This window comes from Dermochelys coriacea, chromosome 7 (genome assembly GCF_009764565.3).
Source record: "Dermochelys coriacea isolate rDerCor1 chromosome 7, rDerCor1.pri.v4, whole genome shotgun sequence".
Lineage (NCBI taxonomy): Eukaryota > Metazoa > Chordata > Testudines > Dermochelyidae > Dermochelys > Dermochelys coriacea.
The window spans coordinates 118,262,794-118,285,049 of record NC_050074.1 but is presented as its reverse complement, the minus strand read 5'-3'; the positions used below and the strand labels follow the sequence as shown (position 1 = coordinate 118,285,049).

Here is a 22,256-nt window from a genome sequence, read left to right as displayed (position 1 = left end):
TTTTTTGTAAAAATCTCCTGTCAGGGAACATACATGTAGGAGCATAAAAGGACTGAACACTGCACCTCTGCATCTTGCACTCAGGTAGGGACATGGATTCAGACCCACTCAACCCTCATTGAGTTCCTTCCTCCAAAACCTGTTTTTTCTGACTTTGTGCTTGGAGGAGTAAACTGTGTCTCCCTATAGAAGCATATAGATTAGGAGAGCATATTGATTAGAAAGGTTATACAACACATCATCAAATCTTTTTGGGTTCAGTGAGGGTTGTTCATTGCCTTCCTGGAAAATTCTTCACCTCGTCTGCTAAATTCTTGAAACCTTCCAACTCACACATGAATAGATTTAAGTTCCATTAGGGCAAATATCCGTTTTTACAAAATACTTACGTATTAACGTGATTAAATTCACTATGGTCTTTCAGTTGGTGTTTTAAATTAGTATTTGTGTTAAAATATTTATTTACAAATAGTAGGTATTGTTAAAAAATATGTAGACTAAAATGCTTCACTCCAATATAGAGGACAAGTCCAAGTTCACCTGCACCACTCCAAACCAACCATTGGCTTGTGTATGGGGATGGGTGTTGGTGCTAGCACTGGAGGTGGAGTTCAATCACCATGAAATAGTTGTGCCCCTAAAGGAAGCTACGGGGTTTGGATCCAATAGCCCAAAAGTAATGTTTTAAACTACAATTAGAAACCTTGAGTCATCCTTAGCACTCCTGTTGTCACCTTTCCTTTTCTTATTAGTATGAGTTTTAGGGCATATAATTATATCCTTTTTACCTTAAAATGTCTTAGCTTTTGGCTAGTTCTGTCACAAATGTAATGTTGTTTAAATATACAATTACTTTGTATTTAATACGTAATTCAGCTTCACAAGCTTCTCCAAAATATGTTTTTATATTTACGGAAACATGTTCCAATACCTGTTTGAAAAAAAGTGTGACATTTTACCAGCTTAAATTTAGATTTTTCATGAATTTTATTCATCTTATTTAAAATGTATAATACAGCAATATTCAGAGGTCCCAATCAGGACTCCATTATGTGGAGTGCTGTATAAATGCACATGAAGACACAATCCCTTTCCTGAAGCATTTATTATCTATGACTTGTTGCAGTTTTATCTTTGCCACAGATTTCCAGTTACAAATGACCCTTGTAGAATACACTGCTGGTTGGATTTCCAAATCCCTTCTTCGGGAACATTTAAACAGTTAAGTTCTATCTCTAAACTATCAATAGGTGGCAGTGTTTAAAAAAGCATTAATGTTACCTTTAGTTGGGGCACGAGGTTGCTAAACTGGTAACTGTTAAAGGTCAGTATTGCTACTATGTTATGAAGAGGAGATGGTCCAGAAGTTTGGGCTATAAAAAGAATTGGCCACATATTGCAGTGTGCAAGATCAGTTGTTCATGTAAACATTTTGTAAAATGTACCAGTTGCTTCATGTCTGTCATTTGGATTGCCCAGCCTTCACAACTTTTGACCCTTCATTAAACCAAAGGAGCACCTGTTTTTGCCATGATATTTCTAATGATAATCAAGACCATCATAAAATCAAAAAGACTTCTGATGTGATGTGGAATCAAATAGAAGCGTCCCTAAAACTGAAAGGAATACATCCAAGTAATGAAATAGAAGAACTTTTATTCTATTGTATCCTTCCCAGTTCAAAGTGGTGCCTTTTTAGGGGACATATGAAAATCTGTAGGATGTTTGATTAACTACTGTAATATATGCAATCCTTCCAGCATGCACAATCAGCATGCCAACTGTGCACATTCACATGACTATTAAAGCCCTCTCTTCTGCTACAGAGTGGACTTTGGGGTGAGCCTGAAAAACTTGATATTGCAAGAGGATGTTAGGAGGCCAGAAGGTACTAGAAAGGATATATTTGTAAAACACAGAATTCTTGGGTTCTAAAAATGATCTTCATAATTAAAACCAAATGTATGGTAAAACATGTTTCTTGCACTTGTCGTAGTTATATCTCAGTGGAATCTTAGATACATTTCACTGCCCATAAAAGTAAGGGAAATTGTTCTGTGACCGTTTACAGATAGAGCTGCAAAGACCGATAACAATGAATTATGTTCTGTTAAAAGTTGAATTAAAGTGTATGACTGTTGTCTATCACGGTAATTTTAGCTACATTCAGTTATATAATGAAGCATTGTCAGGTTAGAAATACTACTTTTAAAAAGACTTATCTTTTAAATATTTTATAGAAGCTGAATGAAATTGAATTAACTTATTCTTTCACTAGAGCCGGGTCCAAGACCCTTCTCAGACTAGATCAAGTTCAAAATCCCTGTCTGGATCTTATGTAGGCCTGTCCCTCCCGCTTTCCTTTTTTGCTGATGCTCGCTTTCCTATTTCACTCGGTTTGGACAATGAAAATAACTTAGGTCGTGAGAACCAAAAATTGAAACTTTTGCTATGCTGCAATGTTTGTTGCCAAGACTATCAGAATCCTTAAATCCAAACAAAGAAAAACAGCTGTTTTTATTAAAATGTGAGTTATTAAAAATGTTTGAGAAGATATTTCTATTGGTTTGTTTTAAAAAGCTTTTCTAAAATGTAAGTTTGGGGCTAGAACTACCTGACATTGTTCTAAGACTTTTCTTCAGCTTTAAATCATGAAAGTTGCATGATCTATAGTAAAGAGAATACATAAGAAACCTAATTCCTTCCCTCAGATTTGACTATATCTATTAAATCAGTGACAATCCATCAAAATAGCAATAAGCAATTTTGGGAAAGGATTAAGGAAATTTGGACATTGTTAATATTCAGTAAATATTTACGTAGATCATTGACAAATTCTGTATGTGAAATATTGAATCATAGTACTTCTGTTGCAGGATCTGTGTTTTGACAGGGATGGGTAAGCGTTATTATCCCCATTTACAGATGAGAAAACTCAAGGCATTGAGAGGCTAAATAGATGGCCCAAGGTCATGTAGAAAATCCACCACAGCCAGAGTAGATCCTGGCTCTTGTGAATCAGGCCCCTATTCAGGAAGGTACTTAATCATGTGTAATTTTAAGCATGTGAATAATCCTATTGAAACAAATTGATTACTTACATGCTTGAAGTTATTCCCATGCTTAAGTATCTTCCTTGCGCAGAGCCTATCTGCTCTTCCATGCTGCTTTAAAATGGTAATGTACTATAAATGTGCTTATTGTAATAAAATATTTCTTCAGTTATATTGGATTTATTTTTATTCTGCAAAATATAATGCCTAGGACTTAACATAGTGTTAGTAAAAATGATCTTTAATGTTTGTTGGACTTTAATGCTAGAAACCATTTATAAATAGTGAAATTTTATTCCATTTTGTACAAAATCAAGTAGTTTATCTAAATGCCCGCTGGAAATGGTGCAAGAGAATCCTGCATGAAAACAAATGGCACTTCTGACCCATCACGTCTTTGCTTAACCTATCAACAGTTTTGTAAAGCAGAGGGAGTAGACTGCAGCACTCCTAAAAATGGTGCTGGAAACTAGTATTGGAAGACTTACCATTTGATTAATGGACATTTTGTAACAATTCATGCCACACTGTTTGTCAGATCCTTTTGTTTGCTTCGCAGAGCAAACTTGAGAGTTCAGCTGTTCAGTATTTGAGCCTGAGCAGATTTCTCTTCACACTGCCATAGTTTGACCACTTCTTTTCCCAAGCTATCCCAAAGTCATCTCCATGCTTTATACTGCAATTAAAATAATAATCTTGTGTTGACATCGGTGGTGGTGGTGTTGTATAGAAATGAATGATAGAAATCTAGGATTTCACCGCACAATCACCTACAGTAGGGAAGAAAAGACAGGCTTAGTAAGAGGAAAAATGTTTAAAAATCATGACAGTCATAAAAAAGAGAAAATGGCACTCAATAAAAGTCTAGTAAAAACTGTTATACTGTGAACTTGAAAGGGGATGAAGGTAGGAAGAACAGAAGAAAACGGTACATATATAGTAGGAATAGTAGCAGTGTTGTGTGCATTATTGTGAATTACAGTTCTAAATAAAGTTTGTAATTTAGAAAGAAATTATGTTTACCTTTTCAGATGCTTTTAAGCTTTTAGAGAGATGCATTTGAAAATCTGCATTCAAAACAACACTGTGATATCTACAGCTATTACATAGCAACAATCATCTTAGCAGCTAAGCACTGACATTGCACTCTAAGCTGCATGTCTGATTATTAGTCTGCATATACAAATTATTTTCAGATTGTTTGTTTTTTCTTGTAATATCCACTGTGTGCCAGGTGCTTTCCAAAAATAAAAGAAGGCAAGGTCCCTGCCGAAAAGAGAAAATATTGTTTTTTTAAAAAGATATAGTGAAAGGGAAACAACAAATTAGTGAGGTAGCCATGTGGTGACTGGCCACTTCCTGTTAACATACAGCTTTAACAACCCAATTTGTTTTGTGTTTAATAGGTCATCTTGAATTACCATGGTGTGAGGGTCATTGTAGTCATTGTGATAGAGGGAGGTGTTTAGTAGCAACAAAGAAGGCATAGAGATGTTTGTGGAGTGGACAGATCTGTTGTGGCTTGAATCTTGGAACTTCCCCTTTCCCCTCCTCTGTTGATATTATCCACGCTCACCCATTTCTCACCACAAGACTGTATTGTTCCATTCTCTCTTCACTTCACGAATACCTGTTTTACTTCTGTATGCTTATGCATTTCAGCTTTCCTTCCTCATCTCTGCAGTAATTTTGCCTATATGACTGTCTGTTCTAATCTCCAAGTGTTTTATATAAGAACATAAGAATGGCCATGCTGGGTCAGATCAATCATACATCTAGCCCAGTATCCTGTCTTCTGACCATGACCAATACCAGATGTTTCAGAGGGAATGAACAGAACAGAGCAATTATCGAGTGATCCATTCCCTGTCATCCGCTCCAGCTTCTGGCAGTTACAGGCTTAGGATGTCCAGGGCATGGGCCTGCATGCCTGATCATCTTGGCTAATACCCTTTGATGGAGCTGTCAGGGTTCCTTACCCACTCTGAACTCCAGGGTACAGATGTGGGGACCTGCATGAAAGATCTCCTAAGTTGTTATTACCAGTTTAGTTAAAAACTTCCCCAAGGTACAAACTTTGCCTTGTCCTTGAACAGTATGCTGCCACCACCAAACATTTTAAACAAAGAACAGGGAAAGAGACCACTTGGAGACGTCTTCCCCCAAAATATCCCCCCAAGCCCTGCACACACATCCTTTCCTGGGGAGGCTTGAGAATAATATCCTAACCAATTTGTTACAAAATCATCAAAGACCCAAACCCCTGATTCTTATAACAATGGAAAAATCAGTCAAGTTCTTAAAAGAAAGGTAAAAATCATCTCTGTAAAATCAGGATGAAAATACTTAAAGTATTCAGATTCAAAACACAGAGGATCCCCCTCTGGGCAAAACCTTAAAGTTACAGAAAACAGGAATAAACCTCCCTCTTAACACAGGGAAAATTCACATAAAACAAAAGATAAACTAATCCGCCTTGCCTGGCTTACCTATACTGGTTGCAATATTGGAGACTTGGATTAGGATGGGTTGGAAAAGATGGATTTCTGTCTGGCCTCTGTCCCAAGAGAGAACAACCACGTAAACAAAAAGCACAAACAAAAGCCTTCCCCAAGATTTGAAAGTATCTTGTCCCCTTATTGGTCCTTTAGGTCAGGTGCCAGCCAGGTTAGCTGAGCTTCTTAACCCTTTACAGGTAACAGGATGTTGCCTCTGGCCAGGAGGGATTTTATAGCACTGTATACAGAAAGATGGTTACCCTTCCCTTTATATTTATGACAGGAGCTGTCCTCCATGAACTTATCTAATTCTTTTTTGAACCAAGTTATACTTTTGGTTTCACAGCATCCTTGAATTCCACAGGTTGACTGTGTATTGTGTGAAGAAGTACTTCCTTTTGTTTTAAACCTGTTGCCTATTAATTTCACTGGGTGATCCAGGGTTCTTGTGTTATGTGAAGGGGTAAATAATACTTTCTCCACACTATTCGTGATATTGTAGACCTCTATCATATCCCCCCTTAGTAGTTTCTTTTCCAAGCTGAACAGTCCCAGTTTATACACCCCAATCATTTTTGTTGCCCTTCTCTGTACCTTTTCCAATTCTATTCTATATTTTTTGAGATGGGGTGCCCAGAAGTGCATGCAGTACTCAGCGTGTGTGTGCATTACGAATTTATACAATAGCATTATGATAACGGCTGTCGATTAATCACAGTTAACTCGCGCGATTAACTCAAAAAAATTAATTGCAATTAATTGCATTGTTTAAACAATAGAATACTAATTGAAATTTATTAAACATTTTTGGATGTTCTACATTTTCAAATGTATTGATTTCAATTACAACACAGAATACAAAATGTACAGTTCTTACTTTATATTTTTATTACAAATATTTGCACTGTAAAAATGATAAACAGAATGAATGGTATTTTTCAGTTCACCTCATACAAGTACCATAGTGCAATCTCTTTATCATAAAAGGACAACTTACAAATGTAGATTTTTTTTTTTTTTTTTTTTTTTTTTTTAGTGGGAGTTGTGCTGCTAAATCCCCATGTGTTGCTCTGAAAATGTGGCCTAGCAGTAGCTGCACCTGCAATGGATTGTTGCTATTGCTGAGATAAAGTGACAGGCACTGGATCTACCACAGAGTGTCTCTCTCTAAAGACTCAGAATTTCACACCCTCAATTAAAGGGGCAGATATCCTCCTGATATCCACTAAAGTCAGTTCATTATCTGGCTTGAACCACAGCTAGCTAGCCCTGGTCTGTGCCCCAGTTTCAAGCAGACACTGAGGAAATCATTCAGTCTAGCCTCTAAAGTAAATTTACTTAAGTTACTGTTCTTGTTTTCCGGGTAGGTTGTCCAGCTAGTTACAATGAAGCCAGATAATTCAATTGCTCTTTACTGTAAAGTAACAATGGTTCAAATACTTAAAAATTGGACCTGGAGAACTGTCTTTTTGTGTTATTAATGCTCTCATTACTTAGAAAAAAGTGTAAACTGTCATACAGTGTCTGGTTTGTTTTAAAGTGGAGTTTCAAAGGCGAGGAAAATTATTCCATCAACTCAGTCTAAGTGGAAAAGAACTATAGGAGATGGATCAAAAGTGTAGTACTATATTAAGCTATTCTGTTGGTAACCCTCAGGCATTAGTTTGCCTCGATTTACTTTTATGAAACCAGATTTAGGTATACATTTTCTGCAAAATATTTGTGGAATTATGTTAGTCTGTATTTATTATATATTGGCTAAAGCAGATCTACTTTTGAACAAATGATAATCTCCCTCTAATATTTCATGGATCTTTCCAATTCCACAAATGATTTGGAAAAGAGATGATGCTTGGACATGTAACTTATTTGTCTTGTTGATGTACAAGAGATTTGGTGGTGGCAGAACAGACCTGCTGTAACTTGAGAGAAATCACATCACCTGACTGTTGGAAAGAGATTTAGTTCTCAGTTAATTTTTTTTCTATTGAATTCTGTTCCTTTGCTTAATTAGATTTTTATTATGCTCTGGAACAAAGCTAATTATAAGGCATAAATCACCATTATGGTTAATAATCAGTCAGATTGGATGTCTAATCTCAAAGCATTTTCAAATGAAATCCAAAGGTTTCAGTAATAGCAGTGGTTAATTTGGGGTACTGAAAAATTTCAGAGTGGGGTTTGTGCTACATGGTGGAAGTGAGGGTGCCTAATGGCAATGGACAGTTTGATTCAGAAATTTGTTCACTATTGTCCTGAAAGGAAGAGTTAAGTCTGAATATTTTCTTGTAGGTCATTTGATTTGGCATGTCCTCTATAACTCCTGTCATTTCCAAATGCCACAATTGACTTTGTTGAAGTCTGCGCTTCTTATGTTCACCCTCAAGGCACTTTCTTTGGTGAGAGAAATTTTCCATGTGTCTTAGTCTCTTGATTTCAGTCTTCCTCTTCCACACCTCTGTTTATCTCTTACCTCTTCTCTCTTTTTACTCCCAACCTCTTTGTCCCCAAATTGCTTCTAGTATTTAACACAATTATTACTAACAGTTATTCCAGGTAAGATAGTGGACCACGCTATCCTGGGGGATAAAATCTACAAAGTATCAGGCTGGGAATGTGTGACGAAGGCTCAGTCTTGCAGCCTGAAATGAACTTTCTGTTGTATGTAATTGAGAGCTTTTTTTGTATAAAACTTCATTTTCAGTGGAAAAGTCTGTAGTAATAAAGTTAAAACACTCTCTCAAGTTTCCAGTCCAAGACAGATAGAAGCAAAACAGGAAATCCAGTGGAAATGGAGTGAGGAGGCCACACAGAGAAGTAATACAGCCACGTAAGAGCATCCTCCCCCTCCCCCATCCCAAACACACACACAGCCATCTCTCTTCCAACAAAGGAATTCAGCTCCATGTGAATGAGGACATAACTAAATGGAAGGGAGGTAGAGCAGTTGTTAGCCAACTCTGACTTTCTCCAAACCCCCCGTTCTGCCCCCCCCAAAACCAACCAACCAACCAACAACAAGAGTTTTATACCAATAAGAATTCAAGTGTTGGAAAAGACAGATGCCTTGGGTGTCTGAGTGAGTACAACCCACAGAGGGTAGGGATACACACTTTCAGGTTTGATCCTTGTGTCCATTTGTTATTACTGTTACTGTCCTTTCTTGATCCAGTGGCAGGTTGCTATTTATGTAGGCAATGCTGTCTCTGCCATTTCTCTCCCTTTTTTCCCATGTTGCTCTATACCAGTGGCTCTCAATCTTTCCAGACTACTCTACCCCTTTCAGGAGTCTGATTTGTCTTGTGTACCCCAGGTTTCACCTCACTTAAAAACTACTTGCTTACAAAATAAGATTTAAAAATACAAAAGTGTCATAGCACACTGTTACTGAAAAATTGCTTGCTTGCTTATTTTTACCATATAATTATAAAATAAATAAATTGGAATATACATATTGTACTTACATTTCAGCATATAGTGTATATAGAGCAGGATAAACAAGTTGTATGAAATTTTAGTTTGCACTGACTTTGCTAGTGCTTTTTATGTAGCGTGTTGTAAAATGAGGGAAATATCTAGATGAACTGATGTACCCCATTTATCCAACTTGGGCTGCATAGCATGAACAGGAAACAGACTAGCTAACACTATTCTGAGAGCTACTTAACTCCACTTTCCTTTTTTCCTGATCACCAGTGGAAGGGCCAGGAACCAATAGCAGCACAGCCACTGTGCTGACTTTGCTGCTAGTTGGGTTAAGGACCCTTATATAAGCACAAAAAGAGAGTATCCCCCTCATGCGCTTGCCCAGTGATTCATGTAGCTTGGGTCTGGGTTTCCTGCAAGTCCCCAACCTTTATATCCTCAGCAGCCCTGTGCTAAAGGGGAGAGGATGAGGCTGTTGTAGAGATCCAGAAACCATGCACGTTTTTCAGTGTGTCTGTCTGCACTTTTTTATTCAAGATGGGAAAAGAGGAATTGCTACTTTATATTTCCAAAGCATCTGTCAAACTGGATAATATAGGAGCCTTTCCTTTCACCACTGGAAGATAGCCATCTCTGTGGGTGGAATGTGGGAGTTGTTTAAGAGTGAAAAGCAACCTCACACAAGTTTAGGACAAGGTATGAAGTCAGTTGTATTGTGCAGTTTAAAATGCAAGCAGAATGTAATTTGCCCAAATGTCTATTTGGGTAAATTATGAAATACTGAGATTAACATGCCTACTCTGTGAAAAATGCCATGGGATATTCAATAACCACAGGTGTTCAGGCCTTCAGTTTTATATCCATGTGAAAAGTGGCACCTCCAGTACCATGTGAAGAGTATTCGTCTGTTAGAGTCTCGGAAGGAAGAGTGACAACTATTAAGTCACAAATGACATGTCATGCAGCTGCCTGTTTGAGGTCTCCCTTCTAAGTTGTGGCCTGAAATGATATGGCTGCAGGCACTGTACACAGATAGTGCATATGTCTAGTTGGAGTTCCAAGGTTTAAATGTTACACCTTTATTGACTAGGCAACATATAAGAGAGAAAGGAAGGGGAGTGAAGAAAAAAGTGAAGTTTCCCGCAATTAGAAAATATCTCTTCGGAAATCCAGGTATTGCCAGTCACGTATTTGATTCTTTTCTTTTTACAGATGACTAGACTTTACTGTCACCACAAGAATGTATTGTAAAGTAACAGACTAGAACTAATTATATCCCATACACTTTTTAAAAAGTTAAAGTAAGATGTGTGTGCTCCAATTTTTTTCCTGAGACCAGCCAAGTGAATTAGCAGCAGAGCAACAATTTGCTACTTGGTTACCAGGGTGCAGGAGCATTTTAGGAAATCTAATTCTTGTCAACAGTGCAGCTCATGGGAAGAAAAAAGCAAGCACAGAGCAAGATTTATAGTTTGCCACTCTTTCAAGATGGGCTGTTGTGAGCCAATTTACAGAATAGCTTTGGAGGTGGTCTCTGAGGCTAGTTGGTTGGCCAAAGCATGAGTTCAGCAATTTTGGATCTGTAATAGAAAGAAAAAATACAAGGGAGCAGATCCTCAGCCGGGGATCTGCCCCAGAGTGTGTGTCTAGAGAATCTGATGTAAATCTGTTGTAGTTAATTTTGTGTTGTGGAAGGGATTAAACCCATATTTTGAGAGGGAGCCTACTGTGTATTTTTTTTATCCTCTATTTATCTAGCACGAATATAATACATAAGGATTTTTTAAAATGTTAATTTCTTTTCCTGAACAAGAAGACAGAGAAGCTGAAATGTGATGAATACCTAGTTCATTGTAAGCCAGTTTGTGCCCTTGCACTTGTCACAAGTCCCAACATCCCTCTATTTCAATAATCTCAATCATGAAAGCTGGAGTTATTTCTTCAGAAATAACGCAAAACTGAAAAAAACATCACTGAGTCCTCTCCGGCTTGAAGAATAAGATTCCTGAGTTTGTGTCTGAACCTGGATCTCCATGAGTGGTGATTCAGATTTCTGCTTAAAACCAGTTCTACAACATTTTCACAAATACTCTTTTGAGGCTTTTAAAATCATATTTTAAAATCAAGCATACATGAGGTTTTTTCCCAATATAATTTATTAAATTTCAGCTTGGGCAAGAAAGTATCTTATAACAACACACAAGTGGAAGAAAATTAGCACTGTGTATTTATTTTTAGCGAATATTAAAGCTGCAGGCCTAGGAAACTGATCACATAATCTCCCCCCCAGTTTCTTAACAGTTTTTGATTAGTCTTCTCAGGGTTGAGGCACCATCTTGGGGGCTGTTGAGATCTGCTGGGAATCTTTAATGCAACCAGAGCTTAATCTTCCCTCTGAAGTTAAAGGATGGTTTGGAAATGTTGTAATTGAGAAATGCCCTTATTTCCTTAGTTAAAGTTAGGCAGTGAGCTATGAGCATATAATTGTGTTGTATACAAAGGGTCCAGTATTGTAATAGAATTTAGCAGAAGTTCAGAAAGCGGAATTGCACAGGATGGTGGGCTGGGGGCCAGAGAGTGAATGGATTTTTATAAAATGTTGAGGGGGAGATTTGTCAAAGTGCATTATGAATATTCTCAACATTAACTCTTGTTTTGTTGAAATGACTGGTGTGTTTTAAAAATTTCAATCAGAATGATTGATGATAAAGTCATAACTGAGGACTTTAAAGGGCTTTTAAATAAATGAATGAATAAATGGTTGTGTTATGTAACTTCTGTTTTGTGTGTGAATTTTTTGGTACACAGCTCCTCCCACCCGACCCCTCAATTGCTGATTGTGAAGTTGCTGCATTTTAAGCAATTGTCATTTGTCTTGCTGGGGAGGAGAGAGGATTGTATTTGTCCAATTTTGTAAGGACTATTGGATGTCTTGTTTTTAAATGGCATTAATTCTCTCCTTATTGTTCCAGGTGAGGAGCATAATCTGCAGTATTGAATCATGAGTGCTGATGCCAGTCAGGGGGTGATCACCACCCCTCCCCCTCCCAGCATGCCTCACAAAGAGAGGTATTTTGACCGCATCAATGAAAATGACCCAGAGTACATCCGTGAGAGAAACATGTCTCCTGATCTGAGACAAGATTTCAACATGATGGAGCAAAGGAAGAGGGTCACTCAGATACTGCAGAGTCCCGTGAGTAGGATTAAGGAAACAAAAGATTTCCCCCCCCGCCCCTTTCCAGAGATTAACTCAAAAACAAAACAGCACAAAACAAAACTTGAGACTACATCACAGCTAGAGGGCCATGAAACTTTTCATAAGAACAATCAACAAACACTTAGGTTATACAACATTTTGTTTGCATAGTTTTAGTGTATGAACAAACTGCCCATTATTGGTTTTCAAATGATGTTTTCATGGTGTAATGCTTCATTAAAGAAGTACAAAAGTATCTAGCCAACTACAAGGCACTTGATTAAAACTTAAAAGCAGGGAAGAGAGTGATGGAGTCACTGGCCAAATGTGAACAAACTAAGACATTTATACGCAGATCTGCATTCCAATTTTATTTTGAATATTTGACTTATCAGTTGTATCAGCAACACTCTTACCTTTTAAAAAAATTTTTTTTTAAATTGTGCTTTCGAGGTGTGTTTAAAAGCTAAATTGTTCTTTGGGTACTTGGAAGGAGTAATGTGCATACTTTATAACACCAGCATTCATGTACACCTTATGTAAATTCAGCACTTGTACAACTGGCATATAGGTCTGTTAATTCCATCAAAAGTCCTGGGGGGGGAAGGTCTCCATAACCCCTTGATGGAGTTAGTCTTAATTTATGTACTGTTTGGCATTAATGTATTGAGTACTCTTGAAAATCCATGGCATGTCTGAAAATAGCAGAGGTGCCAAAAATATTATGAAGCAATTTTTCTCTTGAATTAATTTTGTTTTTAAATTTTTTTTCTCGTCTGTTTTTAAATAATTTGGGGGGGGTTTAAAATGTTAATTTCTTGACATTTTTCAACGCATAATAAGATTCAAACAGCTGTTAGTAATCACCATATTATAAGAAGTACTTGTGGCACCTTAGAGACTAACAAATTTATTAGAGCATAAGCTTTCGTGAGCTACAGCTCACTTCATCGGATGCAGGAATGCATCTGTTGAAGTGAGCTGTAGCTCACGAAAGCTTATGCTCTGATAAATTTGTTAGTCTCTAAGGTGCCACAAGTACTCCTTTTCTTTTTGCAAATACAGACTAACACGGCTGCTACTCTGAAACCCACCGTATTATAGAAACTCATGAATAATAGGATTGTTCACTAAAACGTTACCTTGGAGTGCTTTTCAGATTCTGCATATAGATTTGAATCTACATGTGCAAACCCCATGACTCAGGAATTTATTATGTTCAAGTAACTTTGTGCAACTTTAGTTTTTCAACCAAACTCTTCAGTGTTCAGGAAATACTGTAAGGGAGTAATGCATAATCATACTAAGTTAGAAAAATAATTCAGTTCTCAAAGATAATGATTGGACTCTGACCTATATTACTAAACTATTCAGAAATGAGGGGAAGTGGAAATCCCAAATTCTTAAACAATCAGAACAAACTCATCAAATTTTCAGCTGTTTGAGAGGGATAAAATGAGATTGCAATAAATTACACTGGGCCAATATGGTTTCTTACACAGTGTTCTTTTATTAATTTAAATGCAGAAAAAGTGCTGAATTTCATAGGCACAACTAACCTTAGCCTTATTGGGTGAAAGATTGTTTTCCAATTTGCCAAATATAATCAACTCCTGTTTGTTGTGATCGTGTTACTTTTGATATGCAAGGTCAGCCTGAGGATTTAGGGAGGGTCGGGGAGATGGTACTCCCAAGTTTAGCTGACTTGTTTATTAGAAAATTGGAAGACACAGGAACCTAGAGGTTATTATCTGCATCCTGCTGTGGGAAAAGCTGAGCCCACAGCTAGAGCCAGGGACCATTTATAGATGCCAGTATTTTAAAAGTTGGCCAAATACGCTAGGTTGTGGAGGCTGCTAGGCCTTGAGATGCTGAAGAAGAAAACTATAGCTGTGTGTGCTCAGTGTCTGACAATCTAGTCAAAAATGAGAAGCTATGCTTGACCTACAGACATCTGTCAGACCTGAATCCCCTTTCCCGCTTCTCTGTTTCATTGTTGAAACGGAGAATATTTAGAGATCTCTGCTACAATTCCTTCTCTGATGGAATAAACACTTTTTATTAGTGTCCAGAGGAGAGAATGTCCTTAAAGCAAATCTCTTCACAGATTTAGGGACAGTGATGGAATTAAGTTTCTCCATGGCTGTATCAAGTGGATTACTTGAGATTTAGCTTCAGTTTCTTTTGGGTCAGAAATGAAAATGACGTGGCCCCTTCTGAACGCTTGGTGTCACAAAAATACCAGAAAACTTCTGTTCTATTGCCAGTCTGCTCAGTATAGGTCCGAGGTTGGAATGTCCTGGGTATTGCAGGTGATGTTTTTGAGATACACTGGAAGAGTTACCTTATGCAAGAAGCTTGCAAGGGCATTCCTGTATTTTGTCTGTCTGGTATCTCTGGGTTATTCCTTTTTGTAAGTACTAAATTCTTTTTAGGAATTTAGAAAAATGAGAAAAATATTTTTATTTTTATTTTTTTTTTTTTAAAAAGGCTTCTTTGCTGGTAACGTTTTAAGCCAATTCTAGCATGTGAAGCAATTAAAATATATTCAAGTTAGAGAAATATAGTTTTTAACTATGAAGTGCATGTAGGGAGAAATTATCTTCCTTTCCTTTAAAATATAAAGCTTATGTGCGCAGGATTGGGTTGTCCAGACATCCCTGCTCTTTGTGGGGGAGGAATTTTGGATTGAAACACTGACGAAAGGTGACAAGATGATAAACTAGGCCATGCTGGTAGAATCTCTTATGCAAAACACTAAAAAGTACTAGGGAGCTCAGTTATTCAGATTTTATCTTCAGTACCAAGAAATCTCTTACTGCTTCTAATTGGAGAATCCAATTAATTTAGTAAGAAAGCAAATTAAAAAATGTTTCAGAATCTGCTAAGGATGTAAGTTTTTTGGGAATGATGCAGTCACCGCTGCAATGTTTTGTACAACACCTGATATATAGGGACTCAAATTTTGATAAGAATCTTTGGATGCATTGCAGTGGAAGTACTAATAAAAGGGGACTATCCAGTTGTCATCTTCTCTGAGGCTTCTTTCTTCTTGGCATACCATTAATTCTCAGACAAAGATAATCACTTAATACTGCAGGTTTATGCCAATGTTTGACAGAGGCTAGAAACCTGTAGAAAATAGTGACTCATGTCATTCATTGGTGTAGGTGCAATGTGGCCAGCCATTTAATGGCGTCGTCATCAGCCAGGTGGAGAACTGGTAGCCCACCACTGAAAATAAGTCAGTGCGCACTCGACGGTGATATGCAACGTAGTCTGACGTTGACCGCAGCTGCATCATGGGTCATTAGAAAAACCCCATTTAAAGAGACTGGCCGCACAGTTGCCCTCTCCCGTTCGAAACCGGTTCAGAGATGACCACAGGTTTCTTGGCCGACCAAAAGCTGGTGGACAGATGGTTGGGACAGTGATGAGACTGTATAGATAATGACTGTCATTGACCATTAATTACACCAAGCAGATTCCAATGTCATGTCCTGTGTTGGCATAAATGACCATAAAGGACTTCTAGAAGTCAGGCAAGTTGGTGGGTGGTTGAAGAGGTCTGATATGACATTACTTGCCATGTTAACCAATGCCATTCCTGCTTGGTGAAAGACACACCAGATATTCAACATTCCTTTGAATCGCTCTGCCTGTGTGCATGATGCATTATTACATCAACATTGGATGCAGCCAGCCTTACAAGCTGCAATCTGATATTCAATTTCCAGTTTTTAAGTAAAACAATTTAGAAGCTACTGAAAAGCCATCTTTATTACACCTGCCTTTTCTCAATGTCCTGAACCCATCCTGATCCAGTTTTAGATCAGGAGATAGCCCAGAAACAGATTGATTATGCTTCTGGATGATCTCTACTTGGCCATAGACAATGAAAAAACATCCTTCCTTATTCTGCAGGATATTTGCAGCGGGTAATGCTGTTTTATTTCTGAACTGGCAGGAGTTAACAGCAGTTTGCTGAGAGAGTTCTTCTACACCTCATCATCTATAGCTCTCATCCATTCTCTTCCCCCATTCTAGTCAAACCTCTGAGACTGCGGGACACTAATGGCTTAAATATGCAGTTGACACACAGCAAAGTGTCAGATGTCAACACCATTCCCCAGATATCATAGTGCCTGAATGATATTCTAGGGATGAAGAACCCTGGCTGAATTTAAATCCAAGAAAAATTGAGCTGATGCTAATGAGTGGTCTGAAATGTTTTTCTATATGCCCCACCTTCTTCAAAATGCTACACAGTCTACGAGTCCACCTGTATTCCTCATTATACTGAGTTAACCAAACAGCAATAGCAACAAAAATTGTCATTTTACACTTTTGTTTTGCCAAGAGACTATGCCCCATCTTATCATATCAGACTTGGCCATATATATCCAGGCAAGATTGATGCACTTTACTGGGAATAAAACCACAGACTAAAGAAAGTAAGTGGTGTAGAACATACTGATTCAAAAGGGTGCTGTTAGTATATTGCTCCAGCTACTGCCTTGGCTAGCCGTTACATATTGGATTGGGTGTGAAGTCTTGGTATTTGATTTTTGAGAACTCTCAAATAGACAGGACCCATGATATCTCAGAAACCACTTCTCCCTCCATGGTAGCTGCAATCCTGAGAAACAACAGATTTCTCAATGGCCAGGTTGATACTAGTGAGAGCTGAATTCAGAGTCTTCTAACACACAGCTGTGAACTCCCTGCCACAAGAATTAGGAACAACCAGAAAAATGGCCACCTTCAGAAAAAAATGCAAAACGCTGCTCTTTGCCACTAATAAACAGTTTAACATTTTCTTTCCATTCTTAAAGTAGAGGAGTTGAGAAAATGGTAGCTTTGTGTAGGTAACCCGTTTGGAGTGTTGTAAAATTCTAAGATTCTTATGTGACAATCATGAAATAAACACATATGTAGCTATCTAGGAGGGCTAGCATGCTGCAGTTGGCAGTCTCGGGTCAAAATTATTAATCCATATTTGCTAAAGATTGATACTTATTGATGTTACATGGAAGAATGTTTGGAAATTTGGAAGGTTGAAATTTGGAAGGAAGAATTTTAAATTAAGCTAGGTGGTCATCTAGAACTCCCAGAACAATGAAAGCTCCTCCATGAGCTTCCACTAGTTTATACTGCTTTAAAATGGAGAACACCTGCAAAGTTGTAGACCAGGAAATAGGATCATAGTATCCTTAGGAGACATTTCAAACTACTTGGTAACTGTTTGTTTATGGTCTACAATTCAGAGGTTTTGGGGTACCAGTGGTGACAGTATAAGCCATCTGTACTCAGCAAGATTATTTAAGGCCTTGAATGTTACCCGCTGCTACCTATTTGAAAGGCATAAGAAAGTTACGATCAGCTAGGTCTCAGTACCTGCTAGCACCTCACGGTACTACTGACAAACTCTTAATCTAAAACTGTTTGAACCTATTCCAACAGTATCTACAAATTTACCATTAGAAAGGTTCAAATAATCTCAGTGTCATTAATTATAAAATTTCCAGGACACTGTGCTTGTTTGAAACTGCATCTTTATACCGAAACCGATTTTATTGCTTTGTGTTGTATGTGACAGCAGCTCTCATCTATATTACATTAAAAAAAAAAAAAGTTGGGGAAAAAAACTTTTGAAGCTGAAGAGTCAAGTACTCATAAATTAGGGAAATCCAGAATCAAGGCTGCCTGTAGGAGATTAATTTGATCCCCTTGTGCACATACATTATAATTACAGGATTGCATACTATTTTTCCCATAACACACCTTCATTCAATTTTTTTTTCATTTAGTGTGTTGCCTCAAGCCTTATTTAATGCACACCATCCAGCTTCTGCATTGAATACAAAATGTATTAATTTTCTTTTGGGTGTTTCTGCGGCGCTCTTATAATACTTTGACTACTTCACAAACAATAATGACTACATCTTCACAACACACCTGTAAGAGTAGGTGGTATTAATGTTGTCTTCATTTTACTATTGAGAAATTGAGGCACAGAGATTAAAGCTAAATTTTTGAGACCCCAACTTGAAATGCCTAGGATTTTCAGGGTATATAACATCTTTATTGTATAATGGAGTATACTGTGTATTTTACATAACTGTGTTTGAAGAAAAGCTGAAAATTTGAAGAAAGTACTGTCTATGGGAGCTAAGATAAGTGGAATGTACGTGTAGATGTATTTGGAGAGATTTGGTCTTGTGTTGAGATGATATGAAGTATTTAAAATACTTAAGGCTTATTATAAAATGTTACCCCGATGATCTAGTTGAGGTCATTTGCAGAGACCAGAACTAGAGGATATTTTAAAATTAGTATTATACAAAGGTTGTGAGGAATAAATGGAGTGAGGGGATTTCCAGGTGAAGTGATGAGTCTAGTAGTAGCAGTATTGTATGCAAGCATAACATTGTAGGACTGTATGCAATTTAATAAGTTAATGGGATTTTTTGTTTAGGAGTAGCCAAAAACTGTTCTTGTTGTCAGTTAAGATTTTGCTGATCTGTTTGCTTTTCTCTTAGCTATTTTAAACCAGCCCATGAAGTTTGTTTGTGGGATTTTGCTTTAATTTCATATTGGATATAAAGAGCAGTTAACAAAACATTCCAGATCTGAAGGGTTTGCAGCCTGATTCTGTTCCTATGCTACTATTATATAACTAATCCAATTTTAGCCCATCTGTACTGCCAGGGCCTGCCTTTCTCACATGCGTAAAAGTGAAAAACCTGTTTTTTCCTCTGTTGTTGTGTGCTTGTATCCTCCTCCCCTCCCTGCCAGCATTGTGGCCAAGGAATGGAGGCAGAAGTGGCAGTCCCATCCACCAGCCAGTCAGCCTCCAAATGCTGGACAAGCAGTTTTATTTCATAAAGAACAATGTCTAGCTTTTGAAAGTAACTGACCAGGAAAGCCTTGGTAATTGTGTAGCAAGGATTACCCAGTCTGGTTTTGGGCCCTGCCGCTGCCTCAGTTTACTTTGTCTTGAATCAAACCACCACACCTGGTGTTTTCACAATTCCAATCACCTTCCAGATTTGGTTTGTTATCATAAAATAGTAAACGCCTTCCAGCCCTCTTCCCTGGGCTCAGTTAGACCTCTCAGTTGATAATGGGCTTCTGCATCCAAACAGCCCTACTTCTAGGCTGAAAGGTCTTTCAAGTCCTTTATCAGGGCTTCCCTTTGCTTAGAGCCCTCCTGTCAGGCTCACAGTCCTTTGCAACTCTTCTAGCTGGAGCTTCTCATCCAGGAGGCTCCTGCTTTCTATAGGCCCCTCAGCTGAAGCTTACCCCTCAACAGGCTCCCATTCTTAGGGATCTCTCCCAAACCTTTTGCCTGGGAGCTCTGAAGAATTGTTTGCTGAAAAGAAGACTGGGCAGATGACCTGGCGTCTAGTCACATGCTCCCACTACATAGCTCTTGGTGTCATTCCTTTCACCTGGGGAGGCAGGCTAAATTTGGCACAGGTAACATTGAGCCCCCATCCCCTTGCAAGAGGTGACTTACCATGTGAAAGTACCCTGTTGAGGACTGCAGAAACATTTCTAAGGATGCCTCAGAAGCTCAAAATTTTAATCTATGGGAGTAGTCACCTGGACTGGTGCTGCATGAACTCAAGGGTAGTAATCCACAGACATGTATATCTTGCAGAAACAAGAACTACAGGTACCCAACTACCTTTTCTAGATGCATTTACACCAAGGTGGTATAGAGGGAAACTCTCATATTCCTGTCCTGCCACATGATGCCTCTGCACATGCAACCCAAAATTTCACTGGCCTTTTTTGCTGCCATGTCATGTTACAAACGTATCTAATTTGTTATCCACCATTAGCTCTTATGCCTCTTTCAATAGTGAATTGTAGTTTTACATTTATTTTTCACCAGCTATACTAGCTTGATGGTTTTTTTCTGTGCTGAGCCTATCCAAATATCCCATCCATATTTCTGACCTCTCTACATACTTCTGTATTTCTCTGTTCTCACAGGTGTCTGCAACTCCTCCTCCAAATGTAATATAATCTATAAGTTTCATTAACAAATTCTCCTCTTATTATATGAGCTTTTCCTTGTCCTGTGTCTCAATTTTCTATAATTTTGTGGACTTGTCTTCAACGCAAAGTAAACTGGAGTTATTACTCGAATGTTGCTTTTCGCTTGAGTCCCAGTCATATACTAAAACCCTTAATTTGAGTGTTTTGTGGTACTTTTAATTCAAGTTGGCTTGCCTGTCAGGAGGTATAGGCTAAAACTCAGGGTGGCAAAACTTATCAGCTGTTAACATGACCACTGTACAGAGTGGATGCAGGTTAGCTGCACTCAATGCCACTAGTCCTCCAATTCCTTTCCATAATTCCGCTAGCGTGCCCTGAAAGTACAGATCAAGTTCTCTCATAATTCACTGGGAAAAAATTCATAGAGCAGCTGAGCTTCCTGAGGCACAAAGAGCCATAGGATATGCCCCCGAAGGTCTTAGTGCCACAGACAAGTGAGTGCAGCATCAGTGTGGAAGAGGCAGCTTGAGTGTTATTTCATAGCATGACCGCTCTCACTCAAGCTAGGCTAACTTAACAGAAGTAACTTGAGTGTAGATAACTTGAATTAACTCTGAAGTGAAGACATATAACCAGGAAGTATTAGATTATCTATTTTTAAAGGTAGGAATTTTATATTTCTTTCAAAGAGAACAGTGACTTAAAAAAAGACATTCAGGAACAGTCAGCTCTATAAAATGTGTTTAACCCTTTGGTTGCAAGGTTTTATGATTACATTATATTACATTTTACATTACATTGTATTACATTTACATTGGTAAAGTTAAGGGATCAAATTCTCATCTGGTGTAAATTAATGTAGCTTCATTTACTTCAGTGGAGTTATGCCGACATACTCCAGCTGATCTGATCCAATAGCTCCAAAACATTTCATCCTGCGAGATTTCATTTTGCTCCCATGAAAATCAGATTCATTATTGTAACCTTAGATACAAACTACCAACATATTTTCCTGTCTGGAGATTTCCAGGTACAACTCTGGTGAGCATTAATAGAAGTTGAGTTCATCTCATAACAGGTGGGTGTTTTGTTGCTGAGTGAATGAAAGCTACAGAGTCGGTCTTCACCTCAGCTGTAATGGGATGGTCTTGAGAGGATTATTCATCCTGCTTTTGTGCAAATGTCTTAAGCTTGTTTTACCTCCTCCTTCTTGAGTAGCTGTTTTGGGCCACATTTTCAAATCATGTTTCCCATTTTATATGGAGATACTTGCCTGCACATTTTTAACACTATTCCATGTACAGTGATTAAATCTATCATTTGACTGCACTGGTGATCACAATTTTTTTTAAAGAGATGTACGTATGAGTAGACTAGTTAGAAGATCCTGTGAAATGTTAGTCCAATATATCTGTTTCAGCCTGAAGTACTTATATAAATTTGAAGCCTGTAGGGAATCGTAATAAAGAATTTTCATGTAGGCCGAAACAACTGTTTTAAATCCAGACTTAAAACATTTCCTTCATAGGACAGAGTGTTGGGTGCACACAATTTGAATAACATCATTTTTCATTCCTCTGACAATTGCTACTGTTTGTTTTCCTGATTGTGTTCTATTGTCAAATCCTAGATCTGAAATGACTCATGCCCTTTCCACTTGAAAAATGTATGCTTTGTGCTGTATGTGGAGTGTTTATATCTCTTTTAAAATGTAAACTTTGAACATAATATTTCAAAATAGATCTACCTGCGTTTGTAACTAATGTGGAATGGTCTATAATGTACTCATGAATTAAAAAATTATAATAGGTAACTGAAACAGGCAAAAAAAAAAAAAAAAAGCCACTTGGACTCCAGTCCTGCATAGGTGAACATTTGCACCTGGAGGGATCCAATTGCAAGATGCCCCAGTCACTAATATTGGGCTAGGTCTTATGGGAATTTGTCCAATAAAAAGACAAAAATGTTATTAGGGTCTTATAAGAAGTATGCACTTGAAGACGAAAAAAAAGAGTTGCCTATCTTTCGTAACTGCTGTTCTTCAAGATTTGTTGCTCATGTCCATTCCAT

At 37.9% G+C, this 22,256-nt stretch overlaps 1 protein-coding gene across 37 annotated transcripts in view; it reads left to right on the top strand.

Annotated features, from left to right (window-relative positions):
* Window positions 1-22,256, top strand: part of ADD3 (adducin 3) — a 182,432-nt gene that overhangs the window by 115,604 nt on the left and 44,572 nt on the right. For 36 of the 37 annotated variants that reach the window (XR_006282907.1, XR_006282909.1, XR_006282906.1 and 33 more), the window contains one exon: window positions 11,950-12,173. Coding sequence is in view for 32 of the 37 variants with exons in the window: in XM_043519459.1 (XP_043375394.1) it covers window positions 11,979-12,173 (195 nt within the window). In the remaining 5 variants the exon portion in view is untranslated. Of the gene's footprint in view, window positions 1-7,848; window positions 7,951-11,949; window positions 12,174-22,256 lie in introns of those variants that run through there. The other variant, XM_043519461.1, reaches the window with a different exon arrangement.